Source organism: Anolis carolinensis, unplaced genomic scaffold (genome assembly GCF_035594765.1).
Source record: "Anolis carolinensis isolate JA03-04 unplaced genomic scaffold, rAnoCar3.1.pri scaffold_23, whole genome shotgun sequence".
Lineage (NCBI taxonomy): Eukaryota > Metazoa > Chordata > Lepidosauria > Squamata > Dactyloidae > Anolis > Anolis carolinensis.
Genome location: NW_026943832.1, coordinates 762,603 through 789,747, shown reverse-complemented (window position 1 = coordinate 789,747; position 27,145 = coordinate 762,603). Strand labels below are relative to the sequence as shown.

At 43.0% G+C, this 27,145-nt stretch overlaps 1 protein-coding gene and 1 long non-coding RNA gene across 2 annotated transcripts; one reads left to right on the top strand and one right to left on the bottom strand.

Annotated features, from left to right (window-relative positions):
* Positions 1-1,805: 1,805 nt before the first annotated feature.
* On the bottom strand, positions 1,806-7,592 carry LOC134294801 (dual specificity protein phosphatase 4-like). The gene is made up of 2 exons (XM_062966530.1): positions 6,570-7,592; positions 1,806-4,762 (listed from the first exon to the last, which is right to left on the bottom strand). Exons 1-2 carry the CDS (start codon positions 7,102-7,104, stop codon positions 4,377-4,379), a joined length of 921 nt encoding a protein of 306 aa, XP_062822600.1. The 5' UTR covers positions 7,105-7,592; the 3' UTR covers positions 1,806-4,376.
* A 43-nt stretch (positions 7,593-7,635) lies between these two features.
* Positions 7,636-13,805, top strand: LOC134294802 (uncharacterized). Its single transcript, XR_010001491.1, has 2 exons — positions 7,636-9,747; positions 10,736-13,805. It is a non-coding gene; the product is annotated as an uncharacterized LOC134294802 (long non-coding RNA).
* The last annotated feature ends 13,340 nt before the right edge of the window (positions 13,806-27,145 follow it).

Genomic DNA, 27,145 nt, shown 5'->3' with positions numbered 1-27,145 from the left:
GCCCAGTTTCCTTATCTTCCGTAGGGTGTCCTGGTCAGCTCTTGAGAGTGAGGACTAGGAGTTGCTGGAAGGGACAGGGTGGAGTTGGAGATCAGCAGCTCCCAGCAGCCCCCTCCCCCTTAATCTAGCTTACCTATTAGAGGAAAGAAACCTTCAGTGGTAGCCACCACTTCCCAGCAGTTAGATCAAGCATCAGAACAGGCTGGTGAAGAGTTAAATGCAGCTTCCCTTTAAAAATGCAGGGAACAGCGTGCAGAGGCCTGCAGGTCTGCCCGATTAGCAGAAAAACGAGCTTTACACAGGCAACACCTGAAAGCATAGGATAAAAACCCTCAAAGTGAAGGCTTGTGGTGGAGACAACATTGTTGCTTTGTGGTGTGGAATCTTCTTATTCTGGTCTTTATCAGCTTGGTTGAACCTGGACTATGATCTTGACTACCATATTTTGGTTCCTGGCTTCAATTTCTCACTCTGGCGTTGTTGACCTGGGACTGTGATTGTGGCTTGTGTTTGTTTGTGATAGAACTCTGAAACTCCTCCGCATGACTATAGCAAATTGGATTCAGGAGTTTGGATTTATCTCAGCTTTATCAGCTTGTGTGTGTGTGCATACTCTAATACGGATCTACAGGAATTTGGGGCTTTTCTGTTAACAAATCATGGTTTTGTTTTGTTCTGTTGCACGTGAAACCTCTGGATAACCAGGATTTGGCAAAACATGATACGGAGAGAGATTTCCAAAATGGTTGTTTCAGATTCCACCTCTAAATTTACTCATCCTTGGCAAAGTCAGAGGTGCCAGCAAAGCTCTAAGCATATAAGGTTTTGGGTCTGGCTCCCAAAGTGGACTGCCAGGGCCGGCCGGAGATATTTTTTGATGTGAAGCGGGGGTGCTGAAAAGCGCCCCCGCCACCGGCGCCCTGGCCCCGCCCAGCTTGCCCTGGCCCCGCCTCCCACGCTGCGTGGGAGGCGGGGCCAGGGCGAATAGTGAGAGTTGGCCCCGCCTCCCACGCTACCCCCGCTCGCCCGTCTGGCCATTTCTAGCAGGCCAGAGTTCAGCGGAGGTCCCTCCAGGCCGCGATTGCGGCCTGGAGGGACCTCCGCTGAACTCTGGCCTGCTAGAAAAGGCCAGACGGGCGAGCGGGGGTAGCGTGGGAGGCGGGGCCAGCTCTGACGCCGCTCCCCCCCCCGCCCAGCGTGCCTTGGCCCCGCCTCCCACGCTGCGTGGGAGGCAGGGCCAAGGCACGCTGGGCGGGGGGGGGGGAGCGGCATCAGAGCTGGCCCCGCCTCCCACGCTACTCCCGCTCGCCCATCTGGCCTTTTCTAGCAGGCCAGACGGGCCAGGGCGCACTGGGCGGGAGGCGGGGCACCGTCAGGGCGGTGCCCCGCCTCCCGCCCAGCCTGACGGCGCCCCCCCGGGCCTGCGCCCGAGGCGGCGGCGTCAGGTGCCTCAATAGTGGGGCCGGCCCTGTGGACTGCCATACAACAGCCAGTCTGGTTAAGTATGAAAAGGCTCCTCTCCAGAGGTCCTTTCACATGACACCATTGTAGCACTATAATTCCATCTTAATTGCTATGGGTGCATCCCATGGAATCGTGAAGTTCATAGTCTTCTGAGGCATTGAAGTAATTTAATTAATAATTCTAAGTGTCCTTCCCACATTGCCATTCCAAAATTTCTACAGGACAGAAACAAAGCAGTTAAAGTAGAATCATAGAACTGTGTTGAGAGGGAGATCTCTGGTATAAAATAGTAGATATGCATGCAACAATTGCAGGCTGAATTGGGGAAAGGACTTCTTGCATCAGTGAGATCATATATTTAGAAGAAAAACAGTCAACATACAGGTACAACAATCAGATTGGCAAAAGCTGTCTATCAAGTCAGATTTGTTTCAGACCAACTTTCCCCTCCAAAATGTGAAAGAAGGAAAATAAATTTGCATTAAGATTTTATGAATGTATACAACTTATTTAATCACAGAGTTAGTGACCACCAAGTCCAACCCTCAGGCATGCAGGAGCACACAATCAAAGCATTCCAATAGATGGCCATCCAGCCTGTTAAAAAGCAGATTTCACAACGCTCAGAAGAAGCATGTTCCACCATTGAACAGCACTTGTTGATCCCTCTACAATGACAATTTAATGCAGTTTTAAATCTGTATTGAAGAAAGCAGTTTGACTTTGCAGATGATTACACATGAAATCCTAGGATCAGTTTGAAGCTCGAATGGTGATTGCACAAACTACAGAGCAATGATGTGCTTTAAGGGCGGAAAAAGTACTTCTCGTACTTTTGAGACGCAATAGTTAAGCAAAGCACATATCCATGTTCTCTAGGCCATAATGCAGCAATGAAGCTTTGTGGCACATTTGGGGAAATACATGTGAAATACACATGACCATATGTGCCACAAAGTTGCATTGTTGCATGTGGGGAAAAAATTGGGACATTCTTTCATCAGTGGTGGACCTGTGAGAAATTAAAAGAATTTTGGAAGACAATACATCAAATAACACAGGAAATCATAGGAATCAAATTTAAATTAGATCCTGAAATGTTTTTACTAAGCTTTAAAAATTAAAAATTAAAAAAATGAAGACAGAATATTTTTCTACATAATCACAGCGACAATAGCGAAAGTCTGGAAAGGGAAAAAACTTCCCACTCCCGAGGAATGGTTAATCAGAATTTTGGACATTATACAAATGGATAAGCTAACACAAAAAAATAAGAGAGAGCAAAAATAAAACAGACTGGACAAAATTCACAAAATTCTTAATAAAAAGAATGGATTTCACAATAGACTTTTCTATAATATAAAATGGTTTAAAGGAAAAGAGACTAAGGGAAAATACAAATATGTAGTAAACGAAAGAGAAAACTCCGAAGTCAAGATGGGAAGCCAACCAATTTGGTTGTTTGTTTGTTTTTTTTACTGTCTTTTCTTTACTTTTTTTTTCTTTCTTCTGTTTTCTTTCCTTGCCTATCTTCAGAACTCCTTCACCCCACAATCTCCCCACTCACTTTCCTATCATTATATTGTTCCATCACTTTTGATGTATTATGTTTTCTTTATAAAATAAAAAATAATACGCATTATGGCCTAGTGAATATGGAGATGTGCTTTGCTTAACTATTGTGCCTCAAAAGTACGAGAAGCAGAGGCTGCTCCTGCTTGATACACCTCTATTCTGTTTGCTGTATTTTGCAACACTGGTGATAAGCTGTTGCCAAGCAACAGTGCAGTCTTTCTTCTCTTTCTATTTGGTGTTGCAGCCAAGCAGCCTACTAAGGGAGGAGAACTACTGCACAGTTGCATGGGCAATGCAAGGATGCCTGCCTCTCTAACTATTTGAGGCAGAAACAATTTGATTGCTATCCATTTGTGTAAAAGAAGCAAAACAAAATACTGAGGTGCCATTTTCAGGAACCCTTTGGCCCTTGTTTTCTTCTCTTTTTTCTGTCAACCATTAGCTTGAAAAATTCAACATTAATGAACTAAATATTATATTGTAGACCAATGTTTTTCTGGCTTTGGAGGGAAAGATGATTTGCAGGGAATTTATTTAGCAGGTGACTACTGCAATAATGTCAGTAAAATTAACTAGTAACCAGGATGGATTGATATGACAGTTTCCTACAGTGTTTCTCACTAAGTTTCAGAGATCCCATTTGAATTCTGATGTTAATAGAATCAAGAACAGCAGTGGTGAGGGTGAGTCTACACCAGCCAAAAGAATTGGGGTGCAGTGGAACTACAGGTGGTGGATAGTGAGGAAGTGGCAGTTTAGAATCTGTAACACAATCCACCAAGAAATCAAAAACCAGGCACTTTGGGAAACAGTGGCCCCAATCCAGCTGAAGCTGCAGTCAGCAACGCGTTGACAACCAACCGTTCCAGACATAGGAGTACATCCCAATTTACACACGCACAACCTACCGTTCTCTTATGCACACGCCCAGGCTCAGGAGAACATAATGACATGCAACTGCTTTGGCAATTTTCAAAACTTTCTCCAGTTCCAACAAGGCAATTATCTTTCATTCCCTAACCCCAATGGACAGACAGATTGACACATAGAGCTAATTCTAAAAAACTATTAAAATTTCACAACATTTTTTATATTATTTATACATATATTAAAAATGAGGTAAGACATCTTGCCCGGAGGAGGCATTCTGGACCCTCCATCTCCCCAGCTCCCAAAGGTTCATTTCCAGCTGCAGTGCAGCCATTATTGCTCTGTCTTTGGATAGATTCTGTCTGGCTGCAAGATAGGCAGAGTCATTTTGTTATTGCCTTTAATAGTGGCCAACAGGCTTGCAGGATTTTGCTCCTTATCCCAGGGTGCAACCCTTGGAGGCCAGTCTAGCAAGTGGGAGAGGTGGTGATGGGGCTGTGAAGATACGGAAGGCTGCCGGGAGTTGAACACATGGTCACGGAGACAGGGAAGCTGAAGACAAACTGGGAAGTCGGAGTGGAAGTGGTCTTCCCTCTCTCTCTTAGTGTTCCCGAGGGGCTGGCAGCCTCAGCGGCACACGAAGTAGCCAGTACCTGGGACTCAAACTGAAGAAGCTGTCCCATGAAGCTGAAGTTGGGAGAGATGATGCTCCGGCGTTGCTTGACAAACTCAAAGGCCTCCTCGAGTTTCACACACTTCTTCATGATCAGGTAAGCTAAGCAGATGGTGGCCGATCGGGAGATGCCAGCTTGGCAGTGCACAAGAACCCGGCCTTGGCACATCTTCACAGAATCTGGGAAGAGCACAGCAGAGCCAAAGCATCAGCATACACAACAGGTAAAGGCAAGGCCAGAGAAATCTGACTGTAACCTAGGCTTTGTGGTCACACATCACCAGCCGTTAAAATCATTCATACTTCTCAGGGTAGTTCTGTGAGTTTTTGAAGCCAATTTACTCCCATTATTGAGATAGTCTCAACAGTGTGTGAACAATGCTCAGAAATGTGTTTGATTTCTCTGCCAATAGTAAGAGATGCACTGAACTTTAGTTCTTCAAAAGTATTATTATTATTATTAATCATCACCATCATCATCATTATTATTATTATTTATTACTACAGACGTGCATATACAGACATGCATGCCGAATTATCGACCTGCACAGGTGTCAGAATTCAATTTTTGTTGTCCAATGAAACTATTTTATTTTATGTCTAGGTTTTTAAAGCATTTGATGCGTTTTATATTGTTTTATATTTATTTTATCATATTGTTTTAATTCATGGATTGTGTTTTAACTTTTGTTGATGTTGGGCTTGTCCCCATGTAAGCTGCCCCAAGTCTCTTCGGGGAGATGGAGGAGGGATATAAAAATAAAGTTGTTGTTGTTATATAAACTAGGGACCACACAGCTTTGTCAATAGCTAGGTATAAATATTAACAATTATTTCATTTGCACTCTATTATTGTTGGAGTGCACAACCTAATTATGCTTCTCGGTTCAATGCAAAAACCAAATATCTTTTACGAATGGTCTTTGATTTAAGCATCAATGTGTGGCAACTCCTTCACAGATGGAAATCGCCCCTTCATTTGATGCCACGGGAATAATGCAAGATAAACATACATATGCAAAGTAGCTCTAGGGAATCTGCTGCCTGTCTACTGTTTTGCAAAAACCATTCATGCTGCAGGAGCTATAGCAATAGTAAGCAATGCTAAACACTTCTTTCATCAGGCTTCTAAATGGGAAACTGCTTCATTTATGCACATTATTTGGAACCTAATGCTGACCCACAGACACATGCCACACGGCTACATTTATGTGACATGCACCAGCAGCTCTGGGAAATGTATTTCCCAAGACTATTGTCAGGTGCCAGTAGTTCTCAAATAATGTTTTCCACAGTGGTCCTGTTGCCATAGCAATGCACCAGGCATCTGGGCAGAGGTTTCTCTTTCTGTTCCAGCCAAAGCAGAAAAGGGTAAGGATAGAGGGGAGGGAAATCAAATTCTTCTATGCCTCCAATTTTAACTCAAGTCTGATCAGAGTTGGGACCACAATGCACAGAATAATTCAAGCATTACTTAGTAATTCCCACCTGAAAGCAAGAGAGACTAGACCTAGGGATTTCATTACAAAAAACAGGTGCTTAGGCAGAAAGTGGGTACATTTTGTATTACATAATACCATGTTGCATACATATAATGGGGCTCGGTGGCTTCCACTATAAGCAAATAAAGGTATAAAAGCTGTATTGTGAGCATGTCCAGGTGCCATGGCCTGCTGGAAGGGAATGGGCCCAGGTAGGAAGATACACAAATGACTTACTCAGCCCAAAGTGAACCACAAGGTGTAGCTTAGCGTGAGATGAAGGCTTACTTTAAGGCAGGTGTCTTCAATCTCCAGCCCTCCAGCTGTGTGGGCCTCTAACTCCTAAAAGTCCTAAGCAGCTTGTCAAAGTTGAGGGGCCAAACATCTGGAGAGCCACAAGTTGAAGAGACCTGCTTTAAGATCTTCCTCTAGTACTCATTTGCTTCAGAATTCAGAACTGGATTCCCCCGCCATCCAAGCTTTAGCCCGAAAAGGTTCACACGTACCAATGTATTCAATTGCTTCCATGAACCAGGAGCTGATGTCAGTCTTGTGGTTATCTTCCACCGGAATACATTTGTACTGAAAGTGTCCTTCAAAGTGGTTTGGGCAGTCTGACGAGACATTCAACAAAGCTGTAATCCCCAACGCATCCAGCATGTCCCTCCTAGCGGCGTGATGAGCGCTGCCGAGGAAGAGGAAAGGAAGGATTTCCACTGGGCCACCCTGATCATGGGAAGGAAGACAGAAACAGACATCACTATGAGACAAAGAGGGATATAGGAGTTTCTGGGTGAGAAGAAACTTGGGGAAAAAATCAGATGAAAGAGCTACAGTGCTGTCCCCTTTCCTCATTTTTCTTTCAAGGAGGGCTTTTGCTAAGAACATTTTTAGGATGTTTTGTAGAAGCTGAAAAAGAAATCTAAAATTCAGCAGCAAGGCCGTTTGCTGGGACAAGAAATGCTGAGGTATGTGTCCATCTTGTATTATAAACAATAAGACAATCTGCCCATTTTGAGAGCTCATATGGATAAACTCCATGCAGTCATGCCGGCCACATGACCTTGGAGGTGTCTACGGACAACGCCGGCTCTTCGGCTTAGAAATGTAGATGAGCACCAACCCCCAGTCGGTCACGACTAGACTTAACGTCAGGGGAAATCCTTTACCTTTTATGGATAAGCTGGTGGAAAAGCAAGGAATTTTTTTATTATTTACCCTCCATGACTCAATGCCATAAAGGCACCAGCACTCTCTGGAAAACAACACTAAAGACCCACTAAGAAAATCCATTACATAAATAGGTCGAAAATTGCCCCACCAAGCTGCAAATCCCAGGAATCTACAAGATGCAGCCATGACAGTTAAAGTAGGATAATTGTCAAAAGTCAGATGCCAATTAGAGAGCAAAATAGAGTTTATTAAAGCAACAGTCCAAAAAATAGCTCAACAAACTAAAAAGACTTAAAACACTTAACTTTCAGTGTTATTAAGTAGAACAAGCGGGAAAAACCCCAAAAAACAAGAATTGGCAAATAATCTGGATTAGCCAGAGATATAATCCAGGTTAAACTTAAAGTTCTAGAACTTGATCCAAAAGTTCACAATGGGCTGAAAAACAGAGGCATGAACTAAAGCTAGTAGTATGGAAGCCCACAAACCTTTCCCAAAACTCAAAAGTACAAAAAGGAGTTCAAAATAAACAAACGCCCAAACTGCGCTAGGGAACTCCCAGTTGAGAGCAGCAAACTGCAGCATTAAGTAACAGATTATTTGGATTTGCCTAAATTTATATTTAGTAATTTATAGGTATACAGAGAAGAACTTAGGAAGAAATGCTGTGCCTGCTCAGTCTCTTGAACAGGGGCCCATTTTTCGACTTTAAACTGTTATGGTTCCATCCTATGGAATCCTGGGTTTGTAGTGTGGAGAGGCACTAGAACCCTCTGGCTGAGAATTCCAGATGTGCCCAGGATTCCATGGGATATTGCCATAAGAGTTAAAGTGACAGTCTAATTGTGGAGGGTGAATGGGCCCTCAGGAGCTCACTCAATGATTGGCAACTTTGAGGCCCTGGTTCTTCCTTATGAAATTTCCTTGGTTTTCAACGGGACATGGTCTGAGCAGTTATAGGAATTCTACAACTCTCCAGATGGCGCTGGACTGAAACTCCCAGCAACACTAGCCAGCATAGGAGTTGTGAAGTCCAACAACATCTGGAAACATATATGAATCCCAATCCTGATGTACAGCTGAAACATGTGGCTGTGTGTCATATACTTTGAAAAGGTACAACCTGCAATCTCTTCTTTAAGAATGTTAACTAATTCTGTAGCCCAGTATGCTTTTTAATTAGTTTTAAGGAACTTTGCAGTTTCTGCACATTCTAATGTTTTTTTTAATTGAAAATGACTCTAGGGTTACATTGGAAGATCTAGCCAATGTCTCTGACGCATTGGAAGACCGAACTAATGACTTTAGAGTCCAACTGGAGGACCTAGTCAATGACCATGAACTTCCTTTGGAGGACCCTACCAATCTTTAGAGCAGTGGTTCTCAACCTGTGGATCCCCAGAAGATTTGGCCTTCATCTCCCAGAAATCCTAACAGCTGGAAAACTGGCTGGGATTTCTGGGAGTTGTAGGCCAAAACATCTGGGGACCCACAAGTTGAAAACCACTCATCTAGAGGATGCTGCTAGGAATCTCTAGGTCCTTCAGCACAACTCTGGTAATTTCCTGGTGTTCCATTGCAACCATGGTTTCAGGTAAGCCAAGAATGTTTCTTCCATAGAGACAGGGTGTGACTGTATACCATTTTTGAGTCTAAGTCATCTATAATAATTTATGAACGCACCTGTCCTTCATTTCCATTTATCCTCCCTTTCCAGGTTTTCATCCTCTGCCCACCTTTTTCAAAGAAAGATTAACCAAAGCAGCTGATGTTCTGATTATCTCTCAGACAAGGCAGTCTGTGTGATCTGTGGAGGCTCAAGCAGAGCATGTCCTCAAATTAGAAGATCTTGATCTGAACCTGGGGACCCAGTGTGTGCTTCCCTCTTCCACTTGCCTTCTCCTTGACATCTCAGGGGGTGTCTTTCCTGTGGGATGATTGTAGTTTGACTACACTTGAGCTGCCATGGTTCTAAGCAGCTTAAGGGGCTTAAATTGGGTATTCCTGCCTAGCAAAAGGGAACTGGAATGGATTGGCTTTGAGGTGCCCCTTTCAAACACCATAATTCATCCATGCCCTGCTGCCTAGGAGTCCAGTGGAGTCACCTTCTTCACCAGACTCCCAGGATGGCCATCTGTCGGGAGGGGTCGGATGTGTCTAACTTGATAGAACAAGGGGGTAGGACCGGATGGCCTTTGGAGTACCGCCCAGCTTGAGGACTGATCCTTCTGCACACTCAACCCCCGTACTCTCTATCTCTCTCTTGCTGTTTTCTTGCTTTGGGAATTGGCCCGTTTCCCTGTGTGGTCCTCCCACATTGGGCTCTGTGGAGATAAAAAGTAGATCGCTGCAAAGGGACGGAGGCCGGAGCAATGAAGCTTTCCCCTTTGGTGATTCTCTTTCATTTCGCTGCAACAGGGTCGAAAGGCAAGATTTTCTCGAGATGCCATTTGGCCCATATTCTGCACAATGCTAAGGTGGACGGATACGAGGGCGTCCGCTTGGCTGACTGTGAGTTCCTTCTTTCTTTCTTTCTTCGTTGAGTTCCTTCCTTGAATCCTGGGTACGGAATCCGTCCCTTCTTCTCTTAAGCATTAATGTTGGTGTTCCCCTTGCTCCCTCCAAAGGCGGGGGGTATATTTGGCCGACCATTGCAGGTCAGCATGGCACCCCCACCCCTTTCCAGGAGGGAATCTTGCCCCAGCTGAAGAAAAGGGGAGGGAGGCAGGACCTCTTCTACCATAGATCGACTGGCTTTTCTAAAAACGTACAGTGGCACCAGCTTTCCAAAAATCTGTAGTCTAGAATATAACTTTCTTTCTGAGGGTTGTTGTTTCTGGCCATTAACAGGCAAATATCTTGCCTTCAGCAAGGACGAGATTCACTGGCCTTCAGGCACCTTTGCAATTTTGATTGGTGGTGGCCTTACCACTGTCCTCCTGACCAATAGCCACAAGCTACTGCCAATGAATACACGATACAACTATGTGCTGCAGCTGCTGTGTGTTGTTTACTCTCGGGTGGGGAGAGATCCTTTGAGGTGTCAAGTTGTGTGTGGTGCATCTCGGAGCCATTTGGAGCTCCATTCCCGTCTTTTACCGGCCATACGCCACCTTCCTGTGCTGGGGAGGCCTTCTGATGCCTCTGGCCCTCTTCTTCTTGCCACGGGTGCTCTCTCCTGAGGGAGAAATGGGGTGGGGAAAGGGAAGAAAGCCTTGCCATCAGCATGCAGTGGCCATTGGAGCCCCTCCCACCTGGCTAACATCACCAAGTTTCATCCAAGATCAAATTTTAGATCATACATGGCATATTTCTACTCTTATCTCTTGGGAAGAAAAAAGTTTTCAGAATACTTCAGGTTGATTATTTCCATTATTCCATAATGCTGATCTGAGTAATTCAATAAACTATTACACCATTGTATCTGAAATATAAATGTAATAAAAGAAACAAAATACTGATCAATCATAGACAAAATTCTATACGACTTCCTCTTCAGTTTACATCAGGTTAAAGAACATGCAGTCCTTCAGAAGTTGTTGGGTTGTAACTCCCATTGGCTACATTGGTCAACAACATCTGAAGGTAAGTATATATTAATTATATTAATCTATATGACTTGGTGGATCTGGACCAAATTTGGTACACAAGACCCATCATATATTTATTTCATGTCAAAAGCATTGCATAACAAATACATTTTAAAATGATGAAGAAAAAAAATAGAGGAAATCACAAACAACTAAATAGTTTTAGACCAGAAACGGGCAACAGCAACCGCATTGTCCGTAGCTTTAAACAACTCCTCCTCCATGCATGAGGCAGGGCATTGTGGGCAAGCATACATATGCTGAGTTGTTTGTTCTGCTCCACAGTCACACAAGGTGGAGGATTCCTCCAGGTAGTGCCACCTCGCCAAGTTGTCTTTAGATCTGCCCACTCCACTTCTGAGTCTGTTCAGGGACTTCCAAGTTGCGCATTCTTGGTTTGCCCCTGGAGGAAGACCCTCTTGGGGGGCCATCCAGTTAGAATTGCCAGGTTTTAGCTGCCCAGAGGGACACCCTTGCTGCTGCTGGAGGAACATCAAGAGGAGTGGTGGTTCTCATGAAGCCCTTCCTTGATTTGAGTCTGGTGGGCGGAGGCTGATAGTCATGCAGTGGGTGGCTTTCACAATGTTCAACCTTATTTCTCTCACCGTTAGCAGCAACTTCCCGTCGCACGTCAGGAGGGGCAATGCCAGCTAACTTGTAGAGTTTATCAACAGGTGTAGGTTTAAGGCATCCTGTGATTATTCTGCATGTTTCGTTTAGTGCTATGTCCACTTGCTTTGCATGGGCAGACTTGTGCCAAACAGCACTACTACGTTTGTTGTAATGTTGAGGTCAGATTTGCCCTCCGCGACTTGCCGGATCCGGCGGGTTACCCACCCTTCGGTGGAACCTCGGATCGACAGCAGTCCACTCGGTGGGGTGTCTCTTCCTTATTCATTTGTGGGTTTGATTTCTGTGCCACCATGTCTAAAATAACACACATGTGTGAACAAAGAGATTCTAATTTCGTGTTTGTCAATCCTAATAGGTATAATTCTGGTCTCATTTGGAGTTTCTTTTTCATTATTTTTCCGCATTCTTTGTGTATTTCTTTCCAATATTTCTTTGACTTAGTGCATGACCACCACATATGAAAGAATTTGCCCTCTTGCTCCTGGCATTTCCAGCACTTTGTTCGTATGTCTTTATTGTAGTGTCCTAATTTTTCCGAGGTGATGTACCATCTGTATTGCATTTTATATTGGTTTTCTTTTAGGTCCGAGGCGTAGGTGAATTTTATGTTTTTGTTCCATATCTTTTCCCATTCCTCATACCTGATTGGTCTTCCAATGTCTCTGGCCCAATGAGTCATGCATTCCTTGACATGTTCTGTTTCGGTATTCCATTCCAATAGTTTTTTGTATGAGTATGATTCTTATGGTTACCACGGAGGTGCTAGTCGCCTTTGCCCACACAACTTATAAGTTTGGTTGAGCAATTAAAAAACGGTTTAACTACACACACACACACACACACACACATATATATATATATAAAGAAAGGGAACATCCACAGGGGGTACATTCCTGAACTTACCACGTGGATATGAAAGTATGGAAAATAGTGAACCTTATTCAAATGGCTGATTTCTGCTAGAAGTTACCATAGAGGTATCCACTCTAGGATTTTGCACTAGGGAAACTCTGTGGTAATTTCAGGCTTCAATCTGATGTTTGGATTAACTCAGAAATACACAGAGCCAATATGATTTAGAAGAGGAATGATTTCTGAGAGACTCAGCTCAGGTAAGATAACCTAAAGGCACAGGTAACTGATCCCATTTGATCTTGAAAATGAAACAGGGATAGCTCTGGTTAGTATTTATTTATATATTTATTTATTTACAGTATTTATATTCCGCCCTTCTCACCCCGAAGGGGACTCAGTGCGGATCACATTACACATATAAGGCAAACATTCAATGCCTTAGCATAGAACAAAGACAGGGACAAACGCGGGCTCTGAGTTGGCCTCGAACTCATGACCTCTTGGTCAGAGTGATTTGTTGCAGCTGGCTGCAGCTGGCTGCTCACCAGCCTGCGCCACAGCCACAGGTCACTAATAAATACTGACAAAGGAACTGGCAAAACTACTTCTGAGTAGTCCTTGCCTAAGAAAATCCTATGAAAATCATGGGGTCATCATAACAGCCAACTTGAAGGCATAAACTTGTATAGAATTGAAGACTGACTGCTCCAAAATGTATTCAGCAACTTGAACCCTGATAGGTGTCAAAGGACAACCTGGAACTTTAGCACTCATTGCAGAATGCATCAAAGGGCATCACTTTGAGATAGTGTAGAAAATCTAAGAAGAAGCAGAGAGGATAAAGAAAAAGGGAAAGATGAAGAGAAAAACAGTTCACTGAAGCATGGATTTTTCCCATTTAGAGGTTATGTTCTCTGGACTCAGTCTGCTGGGCTCCTTTGTCCTCCTGCATTTAAACTCATGGCAGCTAGTTGAGCATTAAGCATAAAAGAAGAAACTTTTTGAAGGTTTTAAAAGCCTGGAAGGTTTATGTGACAAAGAGCAGGAGGCTAAACATAAGCGATACCAGTGTATTAAGCTAGCCTCTCAAAAGAGACAAGGCTACCTTTAAATTGTTTAGGGCTCAACTGGATGGGGGCTTCAGGTAGCTCTTGCCATCTATCTGGCTGATGGATCACAGTGGCTCAGTTGCCTTGGATATTTGGTTTCAAAAAAGAAAGGATTAATGTATTTTTTCAATCTTCATAATATGCTGGAATTTGAGCTGGAGTCTTTCTTATCCAAGATTGTGTTTCATAAAAAAAGGCACCTTCTCTTTAGCTATCCAAGGCAAGGGGTAGCTAAGGAAAATGGGATACACATAAAATCACAGGTTTTAGACTTTATAAAGTATTTTCTATCTAAATGCAGATTTCTGGAAAATGTCCTAGAAAATTTTACACCCAGCATGCAAATCAGGACTCCACAGAGAATTTCCACTAGGAGCTTCTTCTTACAAAAAAGAAAGAAAAGAAAGGGGGAGATAGACATTAGGTTTTGATCTGGGTTTCAGGAGGACAGAGTACTGGATATATATATGGGGGAAGTGCCTGGTGCGGATGGCGTGGCTCGTTTCAGGCGGGGAGTGTGCCCTCTGCATTGGCAATACGCACCCATCCTTTCCCTCCTCTCCCCATCCTCATCATCAGGCTGTCACTGTGAAATATGGATCCCTGAAGGCAGGTATGGGGAAACTTGGTTCTTCTAGGTGTTTTGGACTGCAACTCTATCCGCTCCTGGGATTTGATTTGAACTTGGGACCTTTTAGTCCGCAAGTTCAGCAGCTCAGCACTTTAACACACTGTGCCACCAGGGATCCCTAACATCTCTTTTTCCAAACATCAGCACTTTCTCTCAAACGTAGGCCTCTCTCAAACATAGGCCTATGCAACTTAGATGAATCAAAACATATGGGAATTCTTTTTTTAAAAAACCCACGTCCCCCTCACAGGAAACAAACAGACACATTATAAAACAGACAAACATTAATTAGAGGAGGCTTGAGAAGGTTCCTATCTCCAACAAGGAGTGTTTGATTGATTGATTCATGGATTTTGGAATACCTGTATTTGCTTATACCTGTAACATGAGATCGCTTGAAAATCGGATGCAAGTCTAAACATAACATTTATTTATGTTTCATATAAATATATATACTCTGTGTGTGTGTGTGTGTGTGTGTGTATGCATTGCTTTTAATAATTGTGTGCATGAAACAAAGTTTGTGTCCATTGAACCATCAGAAAGCAAAAGTGACACTTTTTCAGCTGCCCAATTTTGGACAGTTCTGTATTTTGTAATCAGAATTCCAGATAAGAAATGCTCTACTCATACTACAGTATTCCCTCCCCTGCCAAATACAATTGCTGTTTTATGGACACACCTTAATCAACAAGGAAATATCTACTGTGTTTAGAACATAATTGACATGCCAAAGCATAATCACATAATTGGAGGAGAAAGTCTGAAAGGTCGCATGTGCTTCATAACTTATAGTTAGAATGTAGGCACATACCACAAGCCACAGCAATGTAAGGCAACTGCCAAAGAAATGGGAGGACATATTCAAGTTTCAAGATGCTTAAACAATCTTTTATAGTTCACAACTTTTTAGGAATTCAAGTTTTAAAATTAAATTATTTGATTATTGATAATTTTGTATCATGGAAAATAGCTGCCCAAACCCAACCATGTTAATAATGGCTATCCAACTCAGTCTACAAAAGAAAAGGAAATGAATAAAACCTGTTGATTTCCTGCCTGGAAATTCTTGACTCTTTCCTAAAGTGAAAGAAAAAGGTGGAGAAAAATTGCAGAACTAGTTCTACAGTTTTGAAGCCACTCCTACAGTTAAGAGTTATAATATCACAAACAACGTGGTAGAGTATGCAAACTGCAGTCACTGTAAAAACATCATATAAATGATCTGAAGGAAAATCAAACATTGAAGGAGTAATGTGGTCATGAAAATGGGTTAGGGGGTGTATTATGCTGGTTGTCCCTCCATGTCCATGAGTTCTGCATCCATGGATTCAACTAACCATGGGTTGAAAAAAATTGTAAAAAAAAATAAAAACGGACTTTGCTGTATTCCATGTTATAAAAGTAATACCATTTTACTGTTGTATATAATGCAACTTGAGCATCTATAGATTTTGTTATCCATGGGAGAAGCAAACTCAAGTGAATGCTAAGGGCCCATTGTGAAACACAAACAAAATGCTAAGATAAGTTCTGGTCTACCTAGATCCATTGCCATTTATTTCTTACTAGCTTGGGTACCTGGCATTACCCAGTGTAACGGGAAACCTTATTTATTGGGGATTTTTGTATATGTTATTAATGTTGGTTTAATGGTAAAGGTAGGCAGGAGATAGCTACTTCTGATTGGCTGTGCGTCGCCATGGTAACATAGCTACTGCTGTAGATATGTAACTATTTGGAGAGGCTAGCAAGAAAGGGGCAGAGCTAGCTGAAAGGAAAAAGGAGGCCCCGCCTCCTGTGCCACGCACCCTGGCCCTGCCTCCCGCACCGCACAGCCCAGCCAGGCTGCAGCGGGAGTCCTTCCAGGCCGCGGCGAAGGCCCTATAAATCCAGGTCAATGGCCCCCAAACCTCTTGAGTATTTTTTGTTGGTCATGGTGGTTCTGTGTGCCAAATCTGGCCCAGGTACATTGCTGGTGGGGGTCACAGTGCTCTGTCTTGATGCAGGGTGAACTACAACTTCCATCATGTTGAGTCAGTCCCCCAAGTCCTTTCATTATGTTTAGTTGCTGATCAGTTCTGCTCTGTTTGCTGTGCACCATAGAAAAGGGTAGGAAAGGGTTATGGGCCAGGCTGTGAAGCAGCTGGTTAGTAGCCAACAGCAATAAATCACCACTGATTGTGAGATCATTGATTCAAAGCCCGGGTCGGGGTTAAAGCTCCCGACCATTAATAGTCTAGCTTGCTGCCAACCTAACCAGCTCGAAAACAGATGTGTCTGTAAGTAAGGAATTCTAGGCACCGCTTAATGTGGGGAGACTAATTTAACTTAACTTATGACACCATAAAACTGCCAGCAGTGTGCAAAGAACATGAGGAAGTACTACCATCAAAAAGGACTCTGCGTCACAGTGGATGATGAAACGGTAGTTCCCCCTGTGGCCGGAACCAAGCATACCCTCATGAACCCTCATTGAATGTGATTTCCTGCTTCTTAGCGGGGGGTTGGACTGGATGGCCCATGAGGTCTCTTCCAACTCTACTATTCTATGATTCTATGATTCTAAGCCAGAAGCTGGAAAAATGTTAAATAGCCTCTATTGTCTGTCTGTATATGTGGTATGTCTGATAGTGGCATTTAATGTTTGTATATGTGCATTGTAATTCGCCCTGAGTCCTCTTCGGGGTGAGAAAGGTGGAATATAAATGCAATAAATAAATAAATAAATAAATAATGATCGGGATCAGGCAAATTCCACACCAATTGAGAGACTCAGAAACACTGGGATGTCTGCGGTGGAGGAAACATAAAATCTAGGATGCAATTGTCCCCGTATGAAAGCATTCACTAGGGTGATGGGCAGTTTTGTGTTTGTGGAGGACACTGGCAGGGGCTGTACATGTTCACAGTGCCCACTATATCTGCAATGTTATTGGAGGGAGGGCCGTTGGTGTCTCTTGCATAGTGGGAGCTATAGCTATTTGTGGAAGTGGGAGCCTCTCTGCGTAAGTGGACACCTCAGCCTCATACACACATACATATTTTTACTTTTATTATGTGTATAGATAGATAGATGAGGCATAAGATGGGGAAGCTCACACTCTTGCATCTTATATGATGTAGATATGCAAAAAATGACACAATGTTAAAATGGAGGAATATTGGAACTATACTGACACTATGAATTTCTGTAATCTTCTGATGTGTCCTTTCTCCATATTTTTAGTAGGGAGTAAGTAACATTTAGTTGGTATCATGTGACAGTGGTTTATGTCTAATCCACAAATAAAATAAAGAATGATGTTACCATGCATTGGATTTCTCATGACACCTGTTGGTTATGGTGTACCTTAACTTAGAAAAGCCACAGGCAAAAAAAGAATGTGATTGTTTTTATGGTTTTCACTGTTTTACGAGTTGTATAGGTTTTTAATTTTGTTTTAATAATGTGTGTATTGTGCTGCTTATGTAATGTATGTTGCTGTTTTTATGCTTGTAAACCGCCCTGAGTCCCTTCGAGGAGAGAGGGCGGTATGTAAATAAAGTTTTACTTACTTACATAATTACTAATAATGATGTTTCAGTGCTAACTTACAGTCATCTGTCCAGATTGCCTGGGCCTTAAAAATGAGGAACCTTTCTCTGACAGTTTGTCCTCCCTGCCATGGCTGTTTTAAAAATTAAACCATATGTCCATTGAAAAACCTCTGTGTACATTGGTCTAATTTACAAACTTATAAAACACACACACATATTTGGGCTCTTTCACACTACACAACTATAGAATCATAGGATTAGAAGAGACCAGAAGGGCCATCCAGTCTTGTCCTCTGCCATGAAATCACATGGTGCTGTTTCATTTTAAATGTTATGTTTCCTTCCTATGGAATCCCAGGATTTGTAGTTTGGGGAAGTTCAGTCAAAGAGTTCTACTGCCTCAATGAACCCATTATCTCATAGGGCAGAAACAAGGAAGTTAAAGTAGGCTATAGCGTTGCAAATGTGTTATTGAGCCATGGTAACCCTTTCCCCACCACAAATATATTAAAGACCTTTCCTGGGCATCCGGAGTTGTGCAAGTTTGAAGCTTTAGAAGATTAGGAAGAGGCATAGCAGCCACTATACCCTATGAACTATATATTGTGTCTAACCCTTCAATAAATTGTATCAATTTGATTATTTCTATGTAACTTGTATCTTTTCAGCTGTGTACAGTGTTACCTCACTACTTCGCGGTTCACTTTTCGCAGATTTGCTGTTTCACGGTTTTTCAATAGACTCTAAAAGAGTATTATAAATAATAAAAAAATTACTATTTACAGCCTAAGAATGGGAGGGATGTGAAGCCAAACGGAGAGAAAAGAAGCCCAAGCAGCAACGGGAGGAGAAGGAGGTGATTTATCCGCACACAATTGGTTGATAAAGACTTAAAATAGTGTATAACTACTAAAATAATGTATAAATATTAAAATATAGTGTCCCTACTTCGCGGTTTTTCACTTATTGCGGGTGGTCCTGGAACCTAACCCCAGCAATAAGTGAGGGAACACTGTACTGTATTTTATATGAAGTGCATATCAACTGCTTCTTAATGTATCAAAATGTAACCTAGAGACAGTTGCCCCTCTGTGACCCCGTTAAGATAATCTCCTGGGGATGGAAAGCTTGAGCAAATCCCTCTAGTTATTTCCCAAGTCAGATAATCATCAGATTCCTTGTGTGTATGCAAGGATAGGTAATTTAAGGTGAAATCATTACAAATGTGTATTGTGAAAGGGCCCATGTTCAGTTGGCTGTGATAATTTCTATTTATGCATTTTTCCCCATGCTAGAATTCTGTTTAATCCAGTGTCAGATAGAGTATATATTTTATAACTTGGTTGATTGAAAACATGTAAAAGAAGGGTGAGGAACCTCTTTCAACCTGAGGATCAAATTCGATTCCAGATAGGTTTTCAAGGCAGATGACACATTCTATGGTTGAGAAGGGCCAAAGGCAAAAACAAATGGGCAAAAAAGATCAGCATGCAGTTTATAGGTCTTATATTGCCTAGGAGAGGCCTCAACCTTTTGGAATGGGGTTGAGATGAAGGAGAAGCTCTGTTTAAGGGTCTAAAAAGAAGTGTTTCCTGTTTGTGAAGAGGCTCTCCCATCCAGAACCGTGCTTTGGGGATCATGAAGAAAACTCTTGAGATTGTTACTCTTCATAAGGAGGAGGATGACAGAGCAGGTGGGGCAACTGTGATCCCCTCCTTATATGTATTTTTATAACACCTTAATAGTTTGTGTAGTTGGATACAGACTGCTAATCTGTACATACATTGGAGATTACATATGAATAACTATGAGTTCCGACTGACAAACTACACATTTATGGATCCACTTTATATGCAGTTTCTGCCTCCTGCAGAATTCTGGGATTTGTAGTTTTGTGAGGCCCAGGACCTGTCTGGCTGAGCAATTTAAAGGCCCCTCTGTAAACTACAAGCCCCAGAATTCTGCAGGAGCCAGAAACTGGATTTAAAGTGGATCCATGCTCTAGTATGATGAGATCCTGTATTTACATAGATGACACTTATGGGTTTTCATGAACTCTCTGTATGCCTCTACTTAGGCAGGTTTGAATGTTGATGGAGCCAAAGTCACTGGATCTGTTCAAGATGTGTTGTTGCTGACTAGAGTTGTATCTGGAGTATAGAATTAATGCAATTTGAACTTAAAGAGATGCAAAATTGTATTAATTTTGCAGTGTAAATGCACTCCTGGGCCACAATGGCTTATAGGTTGAAAATAAAAGGAGAAGTGACTTTGGCTCCATCAACATTCAAACCTGCCTAAGTAGGTAACATTAATAACATTTTGCGTTATTAAATTACATGAAGTCATTCATGAGGGAGAGTGTGTATGCGGCTGCATGCAGAAGAGAAAATAAAAGGGGGATTGCTTCTCTTTTCATAAATACGGGATTTCTTCCCATTGCTACGTGAGTGAATGTGCCAAGAAATTCAAGGATTGGATCTGCCCACTTGAATACCTTGTCTAAATTTGGAGAAAAACCTTTGTAGGCCAGCTGCCCAGACAGCAGCTAGAGACCCTCATTAGGTGTCATTTGCATCCTATTAACCACAGAGCTGTGGGTCATTCACTGCCTGTCAAGCAGACAAGCCATTCCTTTTGTGTTAATTAGTAGAGAAATAAGGAGTTAATGAAGATGATCTGTGATGATTCATCTTTGTTGTTTCAAATGAATCCGTGCTCTCTAAACACTCCGGTGAGCTCCTACATGGTACTCTTACAAATGATCCAAACCTTTTTCTTTTCCACAACTGTGATGTCTTGTGTGTTGTGCTCCAGAACTTTGTCAGTCTGGATTATTATTATTATTATTATTATTATTATTATTATTATTATTATTATTATTATTATCAACACAACAACGTTGTATGGCACAGCAAACAAGATAGATATGCTGGATTTCGTTTCGCAAAACCACAAGTCGAACACTTCCCAAGTGTCTAGGACTGTGTGATGTATTTTCTGATGATGTGTGCAGATCCCAGTAGGGTGGCCTTTTGCAGTTGGCAGATGGTGATTTTGTCAATGTCTATTGTTTCCAAATGCCGGCTGAGATCTTTTGGCACAGCACCCAGTGTGCCCATCACCACCGGGACCACCTGTACTGGTTTCTGCCAGAGTCTTTGAAGTTCAATCTTGAGGTCCTGATAGCGGCTGAGTTTTTCCTGTTGTTTTTCATCTATGCGACTGTCACCTGGGATGGCAACATCAATGATCCAAACCTTGTTCTTTTCCACAACTGTGATGTCTGGTGTGTTGTGTTCCAGAACTTTGTCAGTCTGGATTCGGAAGTCCCACAGTATCTTTGCGTGCTCATTTTCCAATACTTTTGCAGGTTTGTGATCCCACCAGTTCTTTGCTGCTGGCAGGTGGTACTTGAGGCATAAGTTCCAATGAATCATTTGGGCCACATAGTTGTGCCTCTGTTTGTAGTCTGTCTGTGCGATTTTCTTACAGCAGCTGAGGATATGATCAATGGTTTCGTCGGTTTCCTTGCACAGTCTGTATTTTGGGTCATCAGCTGATTTTTCAATCTTGGCCTTAATTGCATTTGTTCTGATGTCTTGCTCCTGGGCTGCAAGGATCAGGCATTCTGTCTCCTTCTTCAGGGTCCCATTTGTGAGCCATAGCCAGGTCTTCTCCTTATCAGCTTTTCCTTCAATTTTGTCAAGGAACTTTCCATGCAGTGTTTTGTTGTGCCAGCTGTCAGCTCTAGTTTGTAGTGCGGTTTTCTTGTACTGGTTTTTTGTCTGCTGTGTTTTGAGGAGTTTCTGATTTTTGACTTCAATCAAAGCAGGTTCTTCACTTTGCTTGACATATTCTGCCAGGGCATGTTCTTCTTCTTTGACTGCTTGCTTTACTTGTAAGAGTCCTCTGCCCCCTGATCTTCTAGGCAGATATAGCCGGTCAACATCACTGCGAGGGTGCAGTGAATGATGAATGGTCATGAGTTTTCTTGTTTTTCTGTCCAAATTGTCCAGTTCCACCTGTGTCCAATTTAGAATGCCAGCAGTATATCTTATGACAGGTATGGCCCAGGTGTTTATGGCCTTGATGGTGTTGCCTCCATTGAGCTTGCTTTTGAGAATTTTTCTGACCCTTTGTGTGTATTCTTTGCTGACCACAGTTTTCACATGTTCATGCTTGATGTTGTCCAGCTGTAGTATGCCCAGATATTTATAGGCCTCTGGCTGGTGACACTTTATTGTTTGGCCATTGGGCATATTTATGCCCTCACTTTCAATGATTTTTCCCTTCTTCAATTATTATTATTATTATTATTATTATTATTATTATTATTATTATTATTATTATTATCTATACCCCGCTTTTTCTCTTCCCAAGTAGACTCATAGCCACACATCCCTAATACACTCTCCACCAGCCACAACATGGCCACGAGGGATGGATGTAGTGATTTAACTATACATCTGGGGATACTGGATGGCCATCAGTAGCTTAGTTTTGCATGTGTAATTTTTATGCTGTACTATGCCATGCAGAAATTTGATTCAAATTTCCTAATGATAGCCCTCAGAAAAAGCAGCCTCCTATAAAATGTAATAGGAAGGCGTGTTGGCTATTTGTTTTCCTGAAAATAAGATATGAAGTATCCCAGACATTTAACAAATGAATGCTCTAACATCACAACAAAAGCTTGTTTAACCCAGTATTCTGCTTGTACAGTAGCTAGCAGTGACAGACTTTGTATTTCTAGGCTCGAAGATTACTGCAGACGCAGAATGCAGCCAGAAAATTAGAAGACGTTTCCTTCTTGGGAGGAAAGCAATGGCCAACCTTGATAAAATAGTGAAGAGCAGAGACATCACACTGGCAACGAAGGTCTGCATAGTTAAATCAATGGTATTCCCCATAGTAACGTATGGATGCAAGAGCTGGACCATAAGGAAGGCTGAGCGAAGGAAGTTAGATGCATTCGGTATTAATGTTTGCAAGTGCGGCAATGTTTTCTTGCTGAGTCGAGATCACAAGCAAAAGAGGCTGCCATTGTTTACACCAGGCTGACAGCTATTAAGGTAAGCTGATATGCAGGAGAAGCAGAGGAGGGAGGTTTTGGAAAAGAAAACATACAGTACTGTGGCCTCCTGGCTCCGCTGCTGGCTTGACCTTGACCCGAATATAAGCCGGGGGAGGCGTTTTCAGCTCATAAATAAGGACTGAAAAACTCGGCTTATCTTCGAGTATATACGGTAATTAAATTATTTTCAATAGTCATGTAAGGCAGTGGTTCTCAACCTGTGGGTCCCCCTATTAACCACTAGCCATGGTTTTGTCATCATTGAAGTCCATTATGATGCGATATTGAAAGGTGTTGAGCAGTTAAAGAGTGATAGTTGACCAACTAGTGTCCTTTCGAATGAGAGAAACAAGGAAGGCATCGTGGCAAGTGACATTTTTAGGGCTGAGCCTTTACAGGACGAGAAAATGAAACTTCATGTGAAGGCTGAGGGTCCTCTCAAAAAACCAAACCCAAAGAAGTCATATAACTAAATGCTTGGTAAGCCTTTGGTTTAAATAGCCTAATCTTTTTGGTAAACTTTCCTACAAGAAGACTTCAGCTGGACTTCTCTTATAAATTGCCTGCAGTAATCTTTGCACCTAGAAATACAAAGGCTGTCACTGCTCCACGTTTTCTCCCTCTATTTCCCAGTATTTGAGTGTTAACCTACTGAAAGCGGGTGGGTGAAACCGTTGTTTGTATAGTGCCCCAAGAGACGAGGAGAGAGAAAGCTAGTTAGACTGTTGCAGGCCGTCAACCGGCAGGTACTTTGAGACGATGAATCACAACTGCGACTATCATGTGATAATAGCAAAAATACCCATTTGAGGGGGCAAAAGGGGGGGGTGCAATTATGTAAAGGTAAAGGTAAAGGTTTCCCCCTGAGATTAAATCTAATCTTGTCCGACTCTTGAGGGTTGGTGCTCATCTTCATTTCTAAGCCAAAGAGCCAGCGTTGTCCATAGACACCTCCTAGGTCATGTGGCCGGCATGACAGCAAAGAACGCCGCTACCTTCCTGTCAGAGCTGTACCTATTGATCTACTCACATTTGCATATTTTCAAGCTGCTATTGCAATTATTATGCGGTGAAATATTGCATGCTGCAAAATATTTTAAAGTAATGAGTAGCGTTCAGAACACTGCTGGTCACTCAGGGAGTGTGAAGAATGAATGTTGAGTTGGGATGGCAGTTAATAATAATAGTTCTTTTTAAAGAACTATCTTCAATCTTGTGTAAAATGCACCAGATAATTTCCTGCAATGTCTCTGCATGTGTCTGTTTAAAAACAGCTGGTTTCAGTGAGCAAAAAGCCTTTTAGACTAAGTATAGTTATTAAATCAATACTTTATTGTCAGCTCACCACAGCCGCTCCTGAATGAACACACAAGACTCTCTGTGATATCACCAGAAACTTTTACTGTAGGAAACATGAACATCAGAAAAGCCAAGAATGGGATACTACGGCCAACCCTCCTTTATATACCCTCCCCCTCATTTGAACAGTCTCTTCCCGCTCAGTAAAACCCCGCGCAAATTCCCCGCCAAGTCCAGCAGCCGTTTCTTCTCCAAGTCCTGAGCCGCAGGTGTCTTATCAATGTCAGTGACCCTGAAACTCAGAGCCACATCCAGGCTCTAGTAGCAGGGTTCTGACATGGCGTCCTCCTCCCCTTCATCCTGGAAGGAAAAGATTAAACACAACTATTGTTCTCCGCCGTCCAGAGTTCCTTTATACTTTTTTAACAGGCTGCAATGGAATACCGGGTGTACCTTTCCTAGGTCCTTGGGTAGCCTCAGCTCATAGGTCACTTCGTTTATTCTTTTTGCTACCCTGAATGGTCCTATATAGCGTGGAGCCAATTTCTTGGATGGGAATCCCAATTTCAGGTTTTTTGTGCTCAGCCAAACCAGATCTCCTTCGCCCAATTTGTCCCCCTCTCGGCGCCTACGATCCGCAAAGAGCTTGTACTTCTTTTGTGTTTCCCGCAATGCCTCTACCACGGTTTGCCACCCTTGCTTGATTTTGGCCGGCCATTCCTCGTCGGTCTGGCCCTCCCCTTCCTTCCACTCGGGTAGCCTGGGGAAAGGTGCCACCTCCTGTCCGTATACTATTTCGAATGGGGCACGACCTGTGGCCGAATGTACGGCCCCGTTAAAAGCCATCTCAGCAAACGGAAGAAGGTCCGCCCAATCGTCCTGTCTATAATTGGTGTACATCCTCAAGAATTGGCACAGTGTCTGTTGGGTACGTTCGACCCCCCCGTTGGTCGCGGGATGAAAGGCCGAGCTCAGGTTCCTTTCTGCTCCTAACAGCTGTAAGAATTTTCCCCAAAATTTTGCAGTAAATTGGACTCCCCGGTCGCTAATTATTTTGTCGGGACACCCATGTAGGCGATATACATGCTTCACATACAAATCAGCAAGTTTTTCAGCTGAAGGGAGTTTTGGCAGGGCCACAAAGTGTGCCTGTTTTGAGAATAGGTCCAATATTGTCCAAATGTATCTGTGGCCTCTGCTGGGGGGTAGTTCGCCTACAAAATCCATGGCTACGCATTCCCATGGCCTCATGGGCTCCACCACCTTCTGCAATAGCCCCTGGGGCTTCCCCGGTGGTGTTTTTCCCTCTGCACATAATTCACACTGCGTGACGTACCCCCTGGCGTCTTTCCTCATTCCGGGCCACCAGCATTGTTTGGCCAACAGTTTAATAGTCCTGGTGGGGCCTAGATGACCCGCACCTTTGTTATCATGGTACTTCCTTAACATTTCTCGTCTTAAACATTCAGGGATATACAATTTCTTATTTACAAACACCAAATCCCCACACAATTCTCCCTTTTCTTTGTTAGTTTGTAACCATTTGTCCATTCCATATGCTCGCTTCAACTCTTCCTCCCATATTTCTCCTCCCCCCGTGGAAATGGCAGTACGTTTGTTTTCTTTGGCCGCTTGTGCTCGAGTTAGTACTGCCAGGCCCCATTGCTTATCTAGGAATAGGCTCCCTTCAGATTCCTGAATTCCTCCCCCGTGCTGAGGCATCCGAGAGAGAGCGTCAGCGAGTATGTTATGTTTCCCCTGGAAGAATCTGAGTCTGAAATCAAAACGGCTGAAATATTGGGCCCATCTAATTTGCTTCGCCGATAGTTTACGAGGGGATCTTAGATACTGTAAATTTCTATGATCAGTCCACACCTCAAACGGTGTTCCACTTCCTTCCAGAAAGTGTCTCCAGCACTCTAGTGCTTTTAGAATAGCTAAGGCTTCTCTCTCCCAAATTGGCCAGTTTTTTTCTGTATCGCTAAACTTTTTTGACAGATAGCCACATGGCTTCAGGTTCCCCCCCTCGTCTTTCTGTAGCAGAACTGCCCCATATGCCCGGTCTGACGCATCGCAATGTAATACAAAGGCTTTAGACATATCAGGGTGCTGTAGGACAGGCTCCTCAGTAAAACGCTTTTTAAGGGCTTCGAAAGCTTCCTGGCATTCTATTGTCCAGGTCAGTTTGGCCCCTGGGGCCTTCACTTTGGCTGTTTCTCCCCTGCCTTTAGTCTTTAACAAATCCGTTAATGGCAAAGTGAGGCGCGCAAAGTCCTTGATAAATGTTCTATAGAAGTTTGCGAACCCTAGGAAGGATTGCAGCTGCTTCCGTGTTTTGGGGGCTTCCCACCCCCTCACGTCTTCTACCTTCGCAGGGTCCATCGCCACTCCCTGGGAGGAAATCCTATACCCCAGAAAGTCTATCTGGTCTTTATTGAACTCGCACTTGGCAAGCTTCGCATACAGTTTCGCTTCTCTCAACTTTTGCAGGACTTCCCTGACTAGTTCTATGTGTTGCTCCTTAGTCCGAGATATTATCAATATGTCATCTAAAAAAAACAAAGACTCCCTTGTACAACAATGGATGCAACACTTCGTTGATTAATTGCATGAACGCGGCACCTCCGCCGCACAAACCGAAGGGGAGCACACGATAATTGAATAATCCGAATGCACAGGAGAAGGCCGTCTTCCACCTGTCCTCTGGTTTGATCTGCAATTTATGGTACGCTTCAATTAAGTCCAATTTAGTGAATATCTGTCCCTCCGATAACTGGGCGATCAAGTCCTTCACTAAGGGTAAGGGGTATTTATTTACAGAACTGATTGCATTCAGGCCCCTGTAGTCGATGCAGAGCCTCAGCGTTTGGTCCTTTTTCCGCCTGAACAACACAGGCGCCCCTAAAGGGGAATTTGAAGGCTCTATGAAACCCCTCGCTAGGTTTTTATCAATGTATTTTCTCAGTTCCTCCTTTTCCCTAGCCGACATTGGGTATATTTTTGCCTTGGGAAGCTCTGCTCCTGGGACTAGCTCTATCTTCACTTCAACTCTCCGCTTCGGTGGGAAACTGTCTGCTTCCTTCTCATCAAATACGTCCACAAAATCCCGATACTCTGGGGGTAATTTATCTGCCAGTTCTGCTATCCTGATAGAGTCTTCCTCCCCCCTTTTCCC

Excerpts from the sequence above, each read along its gene's own strand:
- LOC134294801 (XM_062966530.1), bottom strand. The coding sequence starts at position 7,104 with ATGGAGTTTATCCATATGAGCTCTCAAAATGGGCAGATTGTCTTATTG. Across the intron at positions 4,763-6,569 it reads GGAAGCAATTGAATACATTG|ATTCTGTGAAGATGTGCCAA; the intron begins GTACGTGTGAAC and ends TGCTCTTCCCAG.